This window comes from Drosophila novamexicana, unplaced genomic scaffold (assembly GCF_003285875.2).
Source record: "Drosophila novamexicana strain 15010-1031.04,08,12 unplaced genomic scaffold, DnovRS2.1 tig00000108-arrow-pilon, whole genome shotgun sequence".
NCBI lineage: Eukaryota > Metazoa > Arthropoda > Insecta > Diptera > Drosophilidae > Drosophila > Drosophila novamexicana.
Genome location: NW_020824772.1, coordinates 5,060,804 through 5,079,673, shown reverse-complemented (window position 1 = coordinate 5,079,673; position 18,870 = coordinate 5,060,804). Strand labels below are relative to the sequence as shown.

At 43.7% G+C, this 18,870-nt stretch overlaps 1 protein-coding gene across 1 annotated transcript; it reads right to left on the bottom strand.

Moving 5' to 3' along the window:
• Positions 1-2,694: 2,694 nt before the first annotated feature.
• LOC115772053 (homeobox protein slou) lies at positions 2,695-11,535 on the bottom strand. The gene is made up of 5 exons (XM_030717997.1): positions 10,571-11,535; positions 10,159-10,483; positions 9,815-10,073; positions 2,999-3,279; positions 2,695-2,939 (listed from the first exon to the last, which is right to left on the bottom strand). The coding sequence occupies exons 1-5, from the start codon at positions 11,533-11,535 to the stop codon at positions 2,724-2,726; spliced, it is 2,046 nt and encodes a 681-aa protein (XP_030573857.1). The 3' UTR covers positions 2,695-2,723.
• Positions 11,536-18,870: the final 7,335 nt, after the last annotated feature.

Genomic DNA, 18,870 nt, shown 5'->3' with positions numbered 1-18,870 from the left:
GTTTCGATAAAGCTGCGCTGATAAGCACAGCAAACTAAATATACGCATAAAATTTACTAGATTCAAAGAGAGGGGAGAGCGCCAAAGGGATGAGAGGGCATGACTGGGCTTGGTGTGACAAAACACGCATGAGGGGCGGACTGCAGAAAAGTCAATGGTGCAGATTAAGTGTTGCTCATGCTGCCAACACACACACACACCCAAACACACACACACACACACTCTGAATGAAGTATGCGTAATCTGCAGCAATTCAGGCGCAAAAAAAGGTTCTCGTAAAATACGTAAACAAAGCAACAAAAAATTTATATATATAATATGAAGGAAACAAATTGGATTCCAAAACAAGTCCTATAAAATAAAATTCAAAGTAGTTTAGGCAAAAGACCCAAAACACTCAGAGAGAGAAAGAGAGATAAAGGGAGAGAGAGAGAAAGGGAAAGCGAGAAACAGAGACAAGCTCGAGCAAAACAACTTAATTGCGAGAGTGTCGCGTTTTGATTCTGCAATGAGTTTCGCCGGAGCCAAGTGAAGTGTTCCTGGAAGGGGCAACTGCCTGGCTGCCAGCTCTTTCCATAGTAGTAGTTGTTGTTGTAGCTGTTGGTGGTGCAAAATGCTTAAAATGAGATTTGCTTTATTATGGCGCTTATTGGAAAGCAATTGTCTTGGATTTGCGTTTGGGCGTTCGCCGTCCAGGACAAGGGCTAGGCTAAGGGTAAATATAAGGGGAAAGCTAAGTATTACTGTAAGTGGGGAGGCGTCTAGTTAATTTATCGTTTCAAAGATTTGTCTATGGATGAGGAGATGTTTTTGGGCGTGAATGCGACATATTACAATAAATTGCATTTAGTGTGCTATTCGAGGGAGTTTTAAGGGTATTTGTAATGATCAGAAATTAAAAACTTAGCCAAGAAAACTAAAAAGATGCAAAACAGTTTAATTTTTTTAAACTAGATTAAAGTCTTACGATTTTAAGGACTTACCTTTAAGCTGACTTTCTTACTGACTTGATTAAAATCTTATAAGTTTAAGAACTTATCTTCTTTTTATTAAAATTGTCTAGTTTTAACAGATTATCTTCAAAATATATAACAGAATAGGAACAGGAATAAGTTATATTACTTGAGGTCATAAACTTACAAAATTCCAGTTCACTTTTAACTGGGCAGAAATATAAACTAGACTCTAGTCGCACCATAAATTTGTGCTCGCTCATTTGCATTTAATTGTATGCAAATCGAGCTCGTTTGTGCGCATTCGCATTTTAGGGAATTTAGTGCGAAATACGCTAGGATGTCTGCAACTGAATAATTTAGTGACTTACATTTACAGAAATTAACGTATATATATACACACACACATGGTTCATGCATAATATGCATATGCGGGTGTGCTTCAAATGGGATTTGTGCGACTAATTGCAAAGTACTTAAGCAAAGCTTAAAACAAATGTAAAAGCAAATTTTTAATAAATTATTTATGCAAATGTGCCTTACCGGAAAGAAAAAAGTTAGACACATCCGTCCTACGGATACGGGCGAGTAGTAGCTTGCCGCAAATGCAATCAAATGTGCGAAATTTTACAGCCAATGCACGCGGAATACGCGGCGCGTGTCGCGTGGCTTTTCACACAGAGCTCAGCGTACTGGGCTCGGTGGCGTAATAGATATTAAGGGATTTCCGCAGTGACTCCGTTTGTTTTGTTTGTTTGTCTGCCGTGGCTGTCAACGGCACTCGTAGTCAATCCGCATCCGCCTGGCCGTCCGGCTCAGTAGATGCTCCTGGAGCTGGCCATGCATGGATTTCTGTTTCAATTATGCTGGCCAATACTGAGGAGCACTGCTCGGGCCCGGCTGCCAGGGAGTAGTTATTATAATATCAATGGGCGTGAGGTGTGAATGCACGTGAATTTATTCATTTGGTTGTCTCTGTTTTGACAACTTCGCCCCGACCATGGGCGCAATATATGCCCGGCATTGTATCACACAAATCGGATTAAGATATTTCGTATTCGTTTGCCACATAATTGAATAGCTGCGAGTGTGTGTGAGTGCTTGAGCCGCACACGGCAAATGAGAAGCAAATTTAAAATTTTACACTTGACTTAGCATTGTTGTCCTGTCATTTCACACGCCTGCCAGAGAGACCTTCCAGTATGTCACTCCGTCTGTTTGGCAATCAGTCTGCTCCGTTTATCTGTGTGCGTCACAGCGATAAATTGTTTTTTGCCCTCTGCTTATACAAACGCATTTAAATACCAAAAACCCCTACTCACATATATATATATATATATTTTTTGTTTTATTTCTTTTTAGTAATTTTTAAAATGTTTTTTTTTTTTTTTGTTTTAAATTTTATATTAACGCCATTTTAGGGGTCTGTTTTTGATTTTTGATTTCGCTTGCACTTAAATGCTAATAAATTGTTCTTAGTTATAATAATTACATACTCAAAAGTAAATCGTTACAGTAATTACATACTCATAATTATAATGCTAGATATGTCGACAACATCTTTGGGCTTCGTTGGCTGTAATCAATTTAAGCGCTAAAATATGCTTTATAGGTATTTGTACAAGAACTATGTACAGGCGAGACTAAACAACATTTAAAGCGGTTTCATATTTACAATGCATTGGCTCCCGGGCCTGCCCGTGCCTCTGCGCCTGTACCCTTGGCACGCTTTTCGAAGAGTTGCAACAAACGCTGTTGCATCTTACAATTTTATGAGTGCGAGTGGCTCAAGTGGTGCGCGCCAAGGGGATGAAAATATGGTCCGTACGGCGGATAGGGCACGGCGTGCGGATAGAGTAGACTACTGGCGTAGGCGCCAGGTCCAAAGGAGCCACCAGCGGGTGGCGGCAAGGTAGGGCTGTTCACGTCCATTCCTGGGTTTTGCTTTTTCCACTTTGTACGTCGATTCTGGAACCAGATTTTGACCTGCAAATACGAAGAAGTTCAGCATATTGCCAGCAGCCCCAGTCAAAGCCCATTCTCACCTGCGTTTCAGTCAGGCTCAGGCTGAGGGCCAAATTCAAACGCTCGCACACGCTTAAGTAGCGCGTCGTCTTGAACTTATTCTCCAGCGAAACCAACTGCTCGTAGGTGAAGGCGGTGCGTGCGCGTCGTGGCTTGGAGCCACCACCACCGCTGCCACTGCCGGACTTGCCATCGCCATTGCGACTGCCGCCCTTCTTGGAATCAGTTTCGCTGCTGGGATCGTCTATGTCGCTGCCATCGTCGCACATATCGTCCTGATCCATGTCATTTAGATCCTGAGCTGCAAGCAGAGGAGCAAATCAAATACAAGATAGTTTTTTTTGCATAAACCAAGAGCATCATCAATCAATTGACTGACAGCGCGTATGCCCCAGGGCCAGTGCCAGATTCGCAAGCTGAAATCAATCACCTCGCATCGGTCCAAGCAGTCTGAATTAATTGGAATCTTGGGCACATGTTGACGCACATGTGAATATGGGCGGAGCCGTCCAAAACGTGCAATGGCTGGGCAATTAATCGTAATGTTGCGGTAATCGAATTTCAATTAACGCGTCCACTGTTCAGCTAGTTATAACTGAGCCCACTGTTCAACTCCCGTGCCACGGCATATTGATTACCCAGCTGAGCTGTCTGGACTAGCTTTTTGGCATAGGTAAGAATGTTTTTGTCAACTGATTGCATAAGCTTATGCAAGCCATCTCTATGTAATCGATATCGATAAAAATGGACACTTAATTGGCTTGATAACGACTAAAAATTAACTCCCTTGACTTTTTGCTTGCATAAAATAAGACGACACGTTTTCAGGTTAGGCCACAATATCTCACCTAACTACGAAACAGCCGCGTGATGAATTATTTCGAAACTGTCAACCGCCATGAAAGAGCCCGACTGGCTGAATTATAGTGGAAAGGAGCAGCTGTAGTCCTGTCCAGGGCAAACAGCGCTGCAAAATGCATGCGCCTGGTAATTGGTCAACATGATTGGCCATGTTTGCATGTAATTAGCCTGGCTGTAGCTATCAAAAAGAGCGCCACAGACAGCGCGCCAATTAAACAGAAAATTAACATGAACGCTTCATTTAATATTTAACGATTTTGCTAGCCGTCGGCGTTGTCCGGCGGTGTGTGGAGTTTGTCCTTTCAAATGCAAATGACTCGCATGTCGCCCAATGCACTGGTAATGGGCTGTGGAGTGTTTGCAGGCACTTTGATATGCATTAATGGCACATTAGATGCCCGAATATCTCATCAATATCCATTGAACTGCTCCGACGACTGCCTCTGACCACAATTGGTTTGAGTCAATTGAATTAACAGCCCCGTGGGGCGCTGCTCCACCAGATGTTTAATGCGTTGGCAAACAAACGCGAAAAAGTCGAAAGGTCCGCAGACAGAGTAAAACAGGTGGGGTACGGGGACCGGTGCGGGTATTGTGTACTCCTCTGAAAGGGTGTTTACGTCCTATAAACAGTCAGCCGCAACCGCAGCTGGTTAATAAGCGCTGCAGCCACCAGCTGCAATCCGTGGGGAGGAAGTGAAGTCTGTGATTGCGGGGTCTAATTAGGGTAACTAACCGACTGTGCAGTGCAACATGGCGTATGCGCGTTGTATGGCAGCCGAATAGCTGAAAGGGCAGCACAAACATTTGATATTTGCAAAGATTTTAAGTCACGTTCAATGAAAGCTAAATTATTTATCATAATATGGCATATTATAATAATTGAAATCTTATGGCCATATATTTCAAATTTAGAAATAAAAATATTACATTCCTTGTAAGCTTCTTTAACTTGTATCTCAGATTTTAATTAGTCATTTTTTAACAAAATTAAAATGGTTAAATGCTTGGAAATGAAAGCCAAATTTAGAAAATCTCTAAAATACCAAAAATCAAAATTTATAAAATATATTCCATCACTCGTGATAGTATTATCATTTTTATACCCTGAACCCATTAAAAATGGGTATAAGGGTATATTGTATTTGTGCAAAATCCAAATGAATGTAACAGGCAGAAGGAAGCTTCTCCGACCCCATAAAGTATATATATTCTTGATCAGCATCAATAGCCGAGTCGATCTAGCCATGTCCGTCCGTCCGTCCGTATGTATGAACGCAAGGATCTCAGAACCTATAAGAGCTAGAGACTTGAAATTTTAGATGTAGGTGCCTGCGCAGATCGAGTTTGTTTCCGATAATCGATTAGCAATCGATAAAAATCGATATCGATATCCTGTTTTTTGGCCAATTTTGGTAAATAACAAGAGCTAGAGTCACCAAACTTCACATATAGCTTCTAAAATATAATATATATATGCATTTGATGTTGGAAGAAGAGTGTTCAGGGTATCCCCTAGTCGGGAGCTCCTGACTAGAACCTCTTACATGTTCTTCTTTGACTTAGTATTTGTTCACTATCAAATATCCTCTCGGATTCCCCATCGTTGTAACAATACCAATTTCATTTACGGCTCTCCCTTTCTTATCAGTCGTATGCCGTATGCACCAGTTGTAAAGTTACAGCAGTTAATTATAATAATGCCAAAAGCACTTCATAAGCAATTTTGATGATATGGCGCGTCGAAGATAAAGCGACATATAAAAAAGGGCACAGACAAGGCTCATTTACCAACAGGAAATCACACATACATAAGCTCTCATTCAGAGAACCTCGACGGTGCAGTTTAAAAGCCAAACTCGACAACCCTTTGAGTTGAACAACAACAATTTGAATTAAAAAGAAAGCGAGACAGACAAGCAGTATACTAAGAGGACATTAAAAACTATTTTCAACAACCGAAGCTGTGCTACTCTTATAAATGGGCTAAGGTTAAAAGCGGGTAAAATGTGTAATATCATTATAGAAGAGTCTGGCAAATTTCATGTTGATCTACTCTTTGTCTCAGAAGCTTCTTTTGGTATACGTTACAAGCAGCATATGAGAACTGTTGTATCCCTTGTAAAGGTATATGCAAAAAGTAAATAAACATGCACGACAACGTACACTTTGAAGCCATAAACTTAATTATGAAATCCGAGTGTTAATTACCACAGCCATCGTTATAATTTACCAACATACACACGCACAGACAAATACTCGGCTGAGAGCTTTTACAAAATAGCTTTTAAATTTGGGCTCCAGCACGGCATTTCAGGGGGCTTCATTGTCGCAATCATTATAATCGCATACGCTTGGCCAATGCGACCCCGGGGAGCGTTTGTCGTCTCATTTTGCCATTTTCATAAAATAATAAATGAGTTGCTGATGACGGATATAAAAAACCGTGCCGGGGCTTCGGAAATTGTCGCCTAACTTTACAGAATTCACAGACACGCACACAAATCTGCAAGGCTCCCCGGGGCGCCAGGAATACGACCAGCCGCAGGACCAGCAGTATACACCAACTCATGGATACAAAGTCTGCTATATATGTATATATATTTATATACATACATACATACATTATATATATACATATATATGTATATAGATGCATTGGCATTGGCATTGCATTTTGCGTGGGTTCGAGCGAGAGCGCACGACTGAGCGCAAAATTGAGTGCTGAAAAGAATAAAAGTTTTCGCAGCCATTTTACTTTTTCGGGGGTTGGTTGCCAGCAGATTCGCTCCCCTGATTCTTGCTGGCACGCCATGGCCACCCACATTTAAATGTTGCCACATAACCATTTTATTCGACCCAACCCCAGTAAGAGCACCCGCACCCGCACCCGGACCCGCACCCCTGGTGCCAGCCATGCTCTGTGCGCCCACTTAGTTATCGCATGTTTTTTCATATGACTTTTGGGGCGAATTTCTGGTGCTGCCCGAGCCCGAGCATAATGCAGGATTGGAGAGTGTATGCGGCCATCCATGCTACTATCCGTGTTGTTTTTTATTTTCTTCACCCCACCCAATCTGTTATTGTGTATGTACATAAGTGTACGTGTTTTGTTGTGTGGCTTTCAACGCTGCTTTTAGTGCATTTGCTAGTTGTATGCTTTTGGCTCAGTTTTGTTTTGCATTTTAAATGAAATGCAAATTGGTGTGCGCCTAGCGACCGGCTCCGATGAATGGCGCCTTAGAGAATTGCTTGCTGACAATCTGACAAATGCCGCGTATGCGTAATATTTATGAATTATTAAACGACATGCACACAATGCATGCAGTATGATCCGATAAAGCCAAAGGCGGGAAGAGAAGGGCTGTGTGAAGTGTCATAAAATCTAATTAGTTGCCAAGACAAAAGCCGCATAATTACGCTAATATAAACTGAAGCGACCAGCAGCAACATTAGCACCTACCATGCCATAAAATTAAGTGTCGGAACGGGGGGTGCTTTAAAGCTGTAAATTTGTATGTGTGTGTCCTGGGCAGAGCCATTGAAGCGGCTAATGAATGTGCGGTAATTAAGTACCTTGCTAATTAATGGCTACAGCATCACCAAGCAACGAGCAGCGAACAATCGTTGGATCACAGGCCGCAAACCCTGCGTATGCGTAATGTGAACATCCTGCGCAACTGTATACTGTCCCTCTGCTGTAAACTTCAACAGACTGAATAAACTGCCAGCAACAATAACACGAGCACGAACAGCAACATAATCATTGCCAGCATCATTATCCTGTTGTCTTGTGCTGTTGCCACCGCTTGGGATCGTTGGTGCGGTCATTCAGTCTGTTTTATTAGCAGTTATGTTCGAGTACTGGGAGTACTACCACCTCCGCACCCAGCGCCATTGATGAAGTTAATTGTGTTTTATTAACACAAACACAAATGCAAACAGTCACACAAACTGCCAGCAACAACGACAACAGCAACAACAACAATAAACAGCAGCAGCAGTAGCAGCAATGGCCGATTATTTGTTGCTGATAATGATGTTGTTGCTGCAGCCGTTGTTATTGCTGTTGTTGATGTGGTCTCCGCCATTTTCACTGTTTATAATTTTGTACATAAGCGCTTACTGAAGTGGCCAATAAAGCGAGTGGCTTGTTTGTGTGTGTGTGCATTTGGGATGGTGTGAGTATCAATGCTTGTGTGAATGTGAGTGCAACTTACACTCTTAGAAGAGCTGAATGACTGGCTGGTAATTGTCTGATATGGCTGACGATATTGAGTGCTGTTTATTATTGATTCACGAAAAATAGTTAAGCGATGTTTGATTATGATTTGCAAGAGCTAGTGACAGTTGGGTACTTATCTATCGCATAAAAGTCAGCTATTCATTTATGCCCACGTACCTAGCGTCGCATCATTTCAACATAAATAGAATAAAATTACCAGTTTTCTAAATGATATAAGTAAAATCTAAATAGAATCTTAAGCCAACTAACGGTTGTAGCCAATGCTAAACAACAGTTAAAGCTCTGATGCACTTAATTCAATCTGATAATTTGTAAAACCATCATTTTACTGTTGTCATGTAGTTAATCTATGACTCAATCTATAATCAATCAATCTCAATTAAACAGCTTATCCTATATACTTAATTAACTTAGTTGGATTAAGTTAGCGCTGTTTTTAATTAATGCATTCAAATAAAATTGATTTTAAATAAAATTATTTCTCACACAAAGTAACACTGAGTTTATCTCAATTGCAGATTTTTTCACCTTATTTATTGCTAATTCCCGCCCACAAATTATAACTTCTAAATCGTAATTCAATTTCAATATGCCCAACTTTCAATCATAATCAAATCATGACCAGTGTGCAAACAAACCGTTTCCCAATTGCAAAACCTGAATTTTTACGTGTCTTGCCCCACGAGCTTAATACAGGATGCCTCCCTTTCTACACACCCCACAAACTTTGTGACTATCGTTTATTTTTGCGCTTTGCATCAGCTTAGCAGTCCTGGTCTGCCTTACCCACGCTCCTTATTGCCGAGTTCACCACAACAACTTCAATCAAATTTGCAAATTTTTATTTGAGCATTTTCTTTGCAACGAGCCAAGCATGAAAATCAATTAATTTTCAGCAAAATGTTAGCCAACAGCTAGCAAGAGAAAAATAAGAAAATTAAAAAAAGAGAGCGCCCGAATACATGGCCAGCATAAAAGCTGGCAAAAAGAAATATCAAAAAATTCCACAGAGCAATTGCTTTTCCCAATTAAAACATCAATCAATCAATTAAAACAAATTCCATGCAAAATCCCCACTTGAATATGAGTGAAGCTCTCAGTCTAAACAAGTTTTATACATCTCTCGCATTGTTGCCGCATTTGTTTACCCGGTGAATATACTCGAAATATAAATGCTTTCATAGTACCAACATACACACACACCCACACCCACACCGTACACCCAATTTAGCTGTGTGTACGTGACTTGCGCCTGAAAGCTGGCAACACAAAATCTCTGCTCGTTCAAAATGGCAACTTTGCTTACCCTCTTCGGTGTGCGGGCGTGTATCCGTGTGTGTCTGGTCGGTGGGTACGTGAATTTCGGCAAAAAAAAAAACAAAATCAAAATCAAAACATACCAAAAGCTACAAGCGGCAGTTTAAATACAGCCCACAGACCCACACTCATGCACACACAGTCATGTGGACTGCAAAAAAAGGCGCTCGAATAAAGTTGGCAGTTTGGAATAACAAGTGGAAGCGAAAACGTTTTGCAGTTTCTCTGCCCTGCTCTGATCAATATAAACATATTATATATATACACACAGCACATACATACAGATTGAAAGGTGCGTTTCCGTTTTCTGTTAGATTCCAATCAAATCAAGCACCAATGACTAGCACAGGTATTATTTTTTCTGGTATTGCTTTTAGTTATATGTGCATAGGAACGCTTGGCAGACACTTACCAGACATATCCTCGCTGTGCTCATCATCCAGATGCTCGTGCATGTCCTCATCTCGCTCGTAGCTCCATTGACGCGGATGTCCAAAGGGTGGCGCTGTTGCAGGCAATTTGTTGCCCGTAAACTTATTGGGATCCAATATATTCTCCACGGAGAAAGCCAGACGCTTGGTGGCCTCCCTGTCGCTAGCTCCACTGGTAGATGCAGTGCCTGCACTGTTGGCACTATTCGGCACGGAGCGCGTCAAATCTACGGGGCAGACCTGAATTTGAAGCAGAGTATATAAAGGCAAAGAAATCTAAGCATGGAAAATTCGTATGCAAAACATTTTCAAGCTAGAGACTTACCGACGGTGTGCTGTGCGAACCGGAGCCATCGTTGCTGTCCTCATCGTTGCCATCGACGTTCAGCTCTTCGCTGGTGTCGCTGCGCGCATAATTAGCAGCCGAAATCTGGCGAGATGTGGCCGCCGCAGCAGCCGCTGCAGCTGCCAGGCCGCCCAGTTGTATTCTAAAACCGTAATCACTTAGGTCACGGCCAGAGGGTGAGGCGGAGGAGGAGCTGGTCGATGCCGCGGTGGATGTACTGGGCGCTTGACTTTGACTGGAGCGCGCGGCAACCGCTGCCACCAGTTTAATGCGCTCCAGATCCATGTCGTTGGCGGATGTTGGACTAATGCGACCCATCACTGGATGTGGACCAGCACCCAAGTGCAGCTGTAGCGATGCGCTAGACATTGCCTGTGGCGGTGGTGGCGGCGGCTGTGGCTGTGGATTCGGTGGCGGTGCTGGAAGCGCGGAATGTGACGGATTTGCTGGTATTATTGCGGTGGCCAAAGGCGATCCCGTTTGTGGCTCGGAATGTGTCGTTTGGCTGCTGCCTGTGCCTGTGTTGGGCGATGTGGGTGGCGACAGTGGCGAGGTAGCGGGCGATGGTGGTGCAGTGGTGCCGCTGCCATTGCTAGTGGCCGTGGGCAACGCTGCAGTTGCACGCAGATGAAACACAGCGGCTGCTGGGTGATGTGAATGTGGGTGTGCAGGATGGTGGTGATGATGGTGCATGTGCTGCTGCTGTTGCTGCTGTTGATGGTGGTGCTGAGCGGCAGCGGCTAGAAACTGTGGATTCTGCAACAAATGCGGATGCTGCTGCAACAGTGCCGCATGGGGATGCTGCAAGGGCTCCGGTCGTGCCAAATGACGCACTGCGTTTAGTTCCAGTAGCTTGCGCTGTTGTGCTTGCAACGGAAAGCCACCCACATTCGCTGGCGGTGACTGCGATCGGCGTGAATTGTTCTTGTTGTTATTGTTAACATTGTTATTATTATTATTATTGTTGTTGTTGTTGTGGTTACTTTTCTCCTTATCTGCATCCTCATGCGTTGGACTCAAGCGACTGAGCATACCAGATTCGCTGGTCATTTGCTTTAAACGTTCAATTGAGTAGCGCAGATCCTGCTCCTGCTTGGCAGTCTGTCCACTGGCGCCTATCATAAACTTGGGTAACTTGGCAGCTGGTGCGCTGATGGTTGTTGCTGCGCTGGAGGCGCTGCTGGAGACGGACACCCCCTCTGCACCCGCATTGCTGCCCACATTAGCTAGCTCAGGCGAGGTGTTTGACTTGGGTGAATCAGGATTTGAATTCGGACTCATCAGACCGCCGACGGCCGTGGGCTGTGCCCCAATGCTATCGCTGGGCTTTTGCGCTGGCGACTGCAGCATCACCATATCGCTTATTGCACTTGTCTCTTGTCACTTCACAACACTGGAGCTCACTTGTTCACTTCAATTCACCTCAATTGGCTTCACTTGCTTAGTTTGTTTGCCGCGACGTGTTGTTGTCACCTTGATTGCAGTCAATCGACTGTCACTGATGCCGCCGCGTATCTCTCAATATCTGAAGCTGCTGCCGATGATGCTGCCGCTGCTAATGTTCTTGTTGTTCTCGTTGTTATATTACGCTTATCGCGCTGCTTTTGAGCGTAATCCGCGCGCGCCACACTCTACACGCAGCCGGGGCTGAAACGGAAATGGAAACGGTAATGGTAATGGCATTGGTATTGCTCGACAGTGTTTGAGGGTTGCTGCCCGCTGTCGCTGTCGCTGTCGAGTGAGTCTTGAGTCGCGTGGTAGTCCAGATGCTGTGGCTGCTGCTGGCCCGTGGCAAGTCAACTAAATGGAAAGTGAACAAATCTGTTGCGGCGTCTGTCGTTGCCTCTGTTTTTGCTGGCTGCTGGCTGCTGCAGCTGCGGCTGGTGATGCTGGTGGTGGTTGCTTTGAGTGGATTTGCACTCCGCTCCTGCTCTCTGCTGCTGCTCTCTTCTCGTGCTGCACACGCCCACTGCAGTTAGTTTGAGTGATTCGCGTTTTGAGTGGTCTGGCTCCTCCATTTGCTGTACTCCGGCAGGACCTAATCTCGACTAGCATCTAATGATTTAATTTGCCTTGTGCTCGTTAGCAAGCGTAATGGTCTGTTCCTAGGTCTTAGCCACATTGGGCGGCATAAGCAAACGGCATGAACAGGGGAGACACGCTATCTTTTTCTGTGGGTCTGTCTTTACCAGCTCATTCTCTCTTTCCCTCTCATGCACACGGCTGCCCAGTTTTACATAGTTTCTTTTCTTTTCACTCTGTTGAACTGCCACCCAAATATGCGCTCGAGGATGTGAGTAATTGTCAAATTATTTAGCGCAAAATTTGTTTGCTTATGCGCTTCGTTGGCTACGAAATGGATCTCAGCTCTTTATATTTAAAATGCACGCTGTTTTATACATTTTTTTTCTGTTTGTTGTTTCCTTGCGTTGTTGTTTCTTTGCTCATGCCTGGTTTGTTCTTAGTCATATATGCATGAATGCTTTGTGCTCTTGTGGCTAACAACGACCAACAAGCAATGCCAACAAGTCGCGAGCAACAATTCGACTTGCCAATTTTTTTAACGGCTAATTGAGTTTGAGGTAATTTTTAGTGCCTAATCATTTTGTTAATTAGTTGATGAGAATTGTAGTAACAATTGTCAGCCGACTTCGATAATAGCGAAAACAAGTTCTTAAAGGGCCATAGTTGCCAACCAACTCCTCGGCTTTTAGCCTTGGAACACGTCTAGTTGACACTATTTGCTGTTTCTCTATGTAAAACTCAAAGTGGTCAGAGGGAGACAGCTCACACAACACACCGCCGCCGCCGCCCATGTTTGCCTGGCTCTCTTTCAGTCTCTCTCTTTCTCTCACTCTCTCTCTCTCTCACTCTCTCCCTCTCCCCCCGTCAGTGTGTGTGTGTGTTTCGCTTCTCAGTTTGCAGAATGTTTTAAATTGAACAAAAATTTATATGCGCTTTGCACAGACAATTTAATATCGCATCCAATTTGCGGTTTATACGCATCGCAGCAGCGGCCCATGGGCTTTAAATGGGTGAGGGGGTACACAGACAAAGAGAGAAAGACAGAGAGAGAGAGAGAGAGAAAGAGGGAGAGGTTACTAAGTGGATAGCCTGCTGCTAGCCTGGTTGGTTGATTGCTTGGCTGGCTACTGGTCGTGCTCATGGTCGGGTTTGAGCGCACAATGGGGCGTATAAGTGACATCGTTAAGTGGACGCAGGACGGCGAGGATGCTGCTTAATGAACTTCAACGGCATTCCCTCCTCCGTACAGCTCGCATCGATCCTTATGCTGTTCTCGTCGGCACTCAGTAGTCGGCTTCTGGCATTTTTAAGCGTATTTTTCTTGTGCTCGTTCCGTTGTTTTCGTTGACTTTGCGTTGCTTCAGCTTTTTGCGTAGCCAACGCCGGCGGAGCTGGGCGCTCGTTAGCGCTGCTCGGCTTCGCTCCTCTATAATTAACCACAAAATGAGGGGAGATGGCATTCTTAATGAGCAGCTTGTTATACCATTTTCGTTTTAATTACTTTTAAGATGCTTGTTACCAACACCAGTGCGGCAGCCCTGCGCTTTAATTGGTCCATTGATGAAGCTGAGTGTGTGATTTATGTGTATGCGTGTATAAGTGTGTATGTGTGTGCATGGGTGTGCGTGTGTAACACACTGCGCAAATTGGCTGTGCGTTTTGCTCCGTTTACTTTACGAGCCATCGAGCTAAGCAGCTTTCGATGCTTCGCTGACGATGAGTAGCCAGAAAGTAGGCTACAGCAATTTCGTTTACAATGTACACCTCAGTTTGTGGCAGTGTATTAAGCGCTTTACCCTTTTACATGCAAAATTAAATGATGCGCATACGCACGGTAAAACCGCAAATTATTTTAATTGCCTGTCTCGTCATTATTCATTATTTAAGTGCGCTCAAACAGACGATGGATACTCACACACTATGTGCGATGGCGATATTTCAATGTGTATGTGTGTGTGTGCCTGTGTATAGAAAGCTACATATGTACACCACACACACGCACACACACGCAGAATGATTTGGGCGGCTCGCCAGACACACACAAGCCGCTGTTTACATAGACATGAAACTTTTACGCGAAAAATTGCTGTCGCCTGCCGCATCTGCATATGTATTACACTCGCTTTCTCTCTTTCTCTACATCTCCCGTTCTCTCTCTCTCTCTCTCTCTCTCTCTTTGGGGAATGTGTCACTTTGTCTCGTTCGCTCATTTAATTAGTGAAAATATGTATTAAATGAGCATCTCTTGTTAAAATAAATAGTGCATGCAATGGCAGCAGCTACGCCCACCTGCTATGGGCATCTGCACTTTGCGTTGGCTTTCAACAAGCTGCGAAAGATTTACAGCTAATTAAAAGGCGAATGTGCATAAGAAAAATCGATAATCGGCAAAAAGCCGCTGACCTCGCGACAAGCGCAATTAAAATTACAATTGTGGTCAGATGCGTAATTATGGGCTAATTAAATTATTTTCCATTTATTCGCGAGAATTGTTTATGCGCATTTTCTGCTATTTCCACGCGCCTAAACTGTGCGAATTGGTTGCATATTTGAATATTTGTATATTTAATGATGTGCACTGACCAGGTGCGAGCGAGATGCCACACGCTCAATGCCGCCCACGCTCTCACTCTTTCGCCTGGCCTTTCTGTTTATTCGGCCATTTTGTTGTTTGCCCTCCACTTTCCGTGCGCCCCACGTTAATTTGTTTGACTAATTAAACTAATGAGCGTTCAAAGTTAATACATAAATTAGTCAGCCAGTCGAGGCACTCCACTCAGCGGTATGGGAGGCCGGGAATGGCTTATCGGGCGTCGGAGTCAGTGCGCAGCAGCTGTGTTTGGCTAAGCTTATTGCAATTTTGATTGCGGCTTTCCAATTAATTGCCTATGGCTTTGTGGTTTTATGGACTTATAAATGCGATTGCAGCAATATTTTGTGAATGAATGTACAATATATTTTTATAAATATTAAAGAGCATAAATAATCAGGTTTAGAGCCAGCTTAGAAGTTTGTTTAGTTAGGAACTAAAAAGTTCTAAAATTGATATTTGGGCAACCGACTCACCTTCGTCTTTATACTTTGATTGGGTTGACCAACATTGAGCTGATTTAAGATATTACTTTAAGATTATGTTCATTTAGTCACTATGAAAATTCATACTTAGTCGTTATAATTATACAAATTGGTCCTCTTACGCTGAGACTTTTGCTATATATCGATCATCGAACAGTGATATTTGATCTATTTTCCTACCAAATGCAGTATATATGGTATGCATATATCTATCAATTTGTTGCTCGTCCTTTTGCCCGAGGATCGCTGCTGTTGCCTGAGGCTTTTACATGCAAATCAAATATGCTGCGCTAATTCCTCCATCAATTTGCAGCTCATTTCATATGCCAACGCATTTGGCTGGGCCTCGTACGTGCCAAAAATCCAAACGCTGTTCAGATTGCCGCCGGCCGACGAGTCAGTCTACCGAGCGCCCAGCGACCATCATTGCGAGTAGCTAGCAGCCTAAAAACTAGTTTGCATTCAGCTTGTAATTAGAAAATTTCCATGCAGCACGAGGTGCGCGAACCTGGTGAAATGAAAACAAAAACAGAACGTGCTAATTGCAAATTAATTATGCACGATATTGAATTTGCACTAAACGCAAAGCGGAAATGCCGGGCATGGCCAGGCAAATCTGGCAAAATGGCGAGCGTGTTAAAAAAAGGCGCTAAGTGGCTCCGACGACGTGATTTGCATGAAATGCAATTAGATTTTAGGCACTCGCACTCGCTGTTGTTGTTTTGTGGGTGGTGCTCTAATGGCTGACCCACTTAAGCAACAACAGCCATAACAAGAACAACAATAACAAGCGCTTGCGCTGTCGCAGAAGCAGCGGCAGAGGCAGAGGCAGCAGCAACAGCAGCACCAGAGGAAGCAGCATATAAACAGCTAAAGTGTTAATTGCCATAAATGCTTGTCATTGTAGCGGTAAACGACAGTAGATATTTGCCACGTTGCCACTGCGCCAGCGCCCACACACACACGCATACCCATACGCACAGCGCGCCACGAGCTTTGCTTGAAGCTGAGCAGCGCACGTCTGAGCATTGCACTCAAATGAATGAAATGAACTGCTAAATTATGCACGCGATTTAACCCTCATTTCGTTGGCCACACTCTGACACCCGCATGAACCGCAGCCCCGCACGCGCAGCTCACGGCGCAGACGCCCTGACGCTGGCTCTCAGTTCGCAGAACTCACTCAAAGGCAACTGTATATGGCCACGCCCCTAGCGTCTGCCCACACTGACAGCCAATGAGCGTCGCTCAGTTGCCTGTAAAGTAAGTGCTCAAAAATTGAGAGCCTCGCCAAGCGCTCAATCTGCCAAGTGACTTTTTCCAACATGGCCGCCAGCAGCGCTCACTCACTCAAGCAGTGAGTAAAAGAGCGAGAGAGAGGGACAGAGTATAAGTGTGAGCGCTTGCTGCCTGCCCTCTCGCTGTGGCCCATGGAACTATTTCAGACTTTTGCACCTTTTATTTGGCCATTTGTGTGTAATTTCGGAAAATGTTGGCGACATTATTCCCGCCCGCCTAGCCAGGAAGGGTCTGAGCTTGGGGTCGCACGCTTAAGTGTCCTCTAGGGTACTTACTTCGTTAGCAGAAGTTTCTCGCCTCGTTCCATTGTTGTTGCGGTGGCTGCTGCTGTGCTTGTCGTTTTGCGGATATGTCTCTTATTTTCATAACTGTAAATTGCTTTAGATATTAAGTCTGCTGTGCTGACTGCATGGCTTAGGTGCGATGGGCGGGCTGGGCATGGCCGATGTACTGAAACGAGTGACAGCTGTGCACTGGGAGTGCGTTTTCCTAATAAAGCGCTTGTTGCCAGAACATTACGACAAGTTCTTGGGTATTTGGTATTTGTAGTTTTATATCTGCACATATATGTATGTTTGTTTGCAGGAATGTATGAGTGTATATGTGTGCTTCCATTTGCATTTGCATTATGCTTGTTGTTGCAGCTGCTTAACAAACATTGTGAGCTCACGATATCCTAAGTACTACCGGCTCCATTGCGGACCAATTTAAATTGAAGCTTAACGAACTTATCAACAAATAGTAGCAGGAATTAAAACTAGCTGTGTGCTTTATGAACCTGAGCATATCTAAGGGCATTATCTATATCAAAATATTACAATTGAGTGCTTACTATGGCATTGTTTATCCTCCGTATTTAATATGTATCTCTTGACAAATGGATGCATAAATATATACAAGAAAACAGCGAAAATAAAGATTTTAATATGCGCAAAATTGAGACATAAATTAAAGACACATAATGCTCATTAAAAGGCCGTAAACGATGTACGCATAACGCCAGAATGGAACTGAAATGAACGAAAAGCAACAGTCAGAGAACACGCACACACACACACATATACACATTTCGGGGCCTCCGACATTTGGCAGCAGATCAAAGAGCAATGGGCAAAAACATTTTGCTCGTAATTTAATTGTTTCGAAATCTGAAATTAATTCATTTTGAAGCCGACTGCTTAGGCAAATCAAAATAAACTACGCGCAACGGCCGCAGCATCCCATAACCCAGCACACAAATGCTAATTGGCAAACTCAGCGGAGTGAGAGAGAGAAAGAGAGAGGGAGAGAGAGAGAGGCAGCGCGCAATAAAAAAAAAGAGACAGCCACCCACAGTGGCGGCGCTAAGTAGGCGGCGCATGAAGAGTGCGAGGCAGTGAGAGCAAAAGAGAGAGAGATGAGGAAACTGTTATTTCTGTGTGACATTTTTTACTGCGCGCGCAATTTAAGTTGAAATTTATGCGGATGCCCGAACAGAAAACAAATACATTAAAAAATGTAAGAAAAACAGGCACAACAAATATGCACAGCTCAATGTGTTAAACGGCACATGTTATTTAAAAGCTTATTTAATATTTGTTTAGTATTCGTTGACTTCTGCATATTTTAGTTTGGCGCTGCGGAGGGAGCGCAGCTCAGCCCATTTGTCTTCGCTCAAGCGTGGAATATTTTTGGCATAAAGAAATTTGTTAATTTGTTTTTGGCTGTGAAATTAATGATTAAGCACACCCACACACACACTCAGCTGCAAAACAAAGCAATAAACTACCAATATAAATAAAATCGTTTTGTCTGCATGTGTGTGTATCTGTGTGCTGCACAATATATGCGCATTAAATATTTAGCAATGCTCACACGAGCTTAGATTGCATAATGCATATTTTATGAATGTTTTCGTGTTCAGCTCCCTTTTTTTCGTTTCAGTGAAAAGCAGCGCCACAAAAAGTGTTGAAAAATAAAAATAATGTGCGGCGTTGCGCTAAAAAACAACCATTTTAAAGCCAATGCGGCAACAAAAGGAAGCAGGCGCTACAAAAACAACAACCGACAAAACCACAACAACTACAACAAAAAAAGAGTCCACAAAAAAATATTGTGTACTCGTAACAATGTAGAAAAGCACAAATTCGCCTTCATTGTTGCCAGTCAGGATTTAGGATTTGACCCGCTGTTTGCCTGTTTGACCTCCCGCCCGACTGCCTCAGCAGCAGCCAGCACCCAGCTGACTCTGTCTGCCTGTTGGCTCCATCATCGCAGTTGCAGTCGCTGTTGGGAATTCTGATGGCAATCCAT

Bases quoted from the DNA above. Each gene is read 5' to 3' on its own strand.
- LOC115772053 (XM_030717997.1), bottom strand. From the start codon at position 11,535: ATGGTGATGCTGCAGTCGCCAGCGCAAAAGCCCAGCGATAGCATTGGG. The intron at 10,074-10,158 runs GTAAGTCTCTAG...CTTCAAATTCAG, and splicing joins GTTCGCACAGCACACCGTCG to GTCTGCCCCGTAGATTTGAC. The intron at 2,940-2,998 runs GTGAGAATGGGC...TCGTATTTGCAG, and splicing joins TGAGCCTGACTGAAACGCAG to GTCAAAATCTGGTTCCAGAA.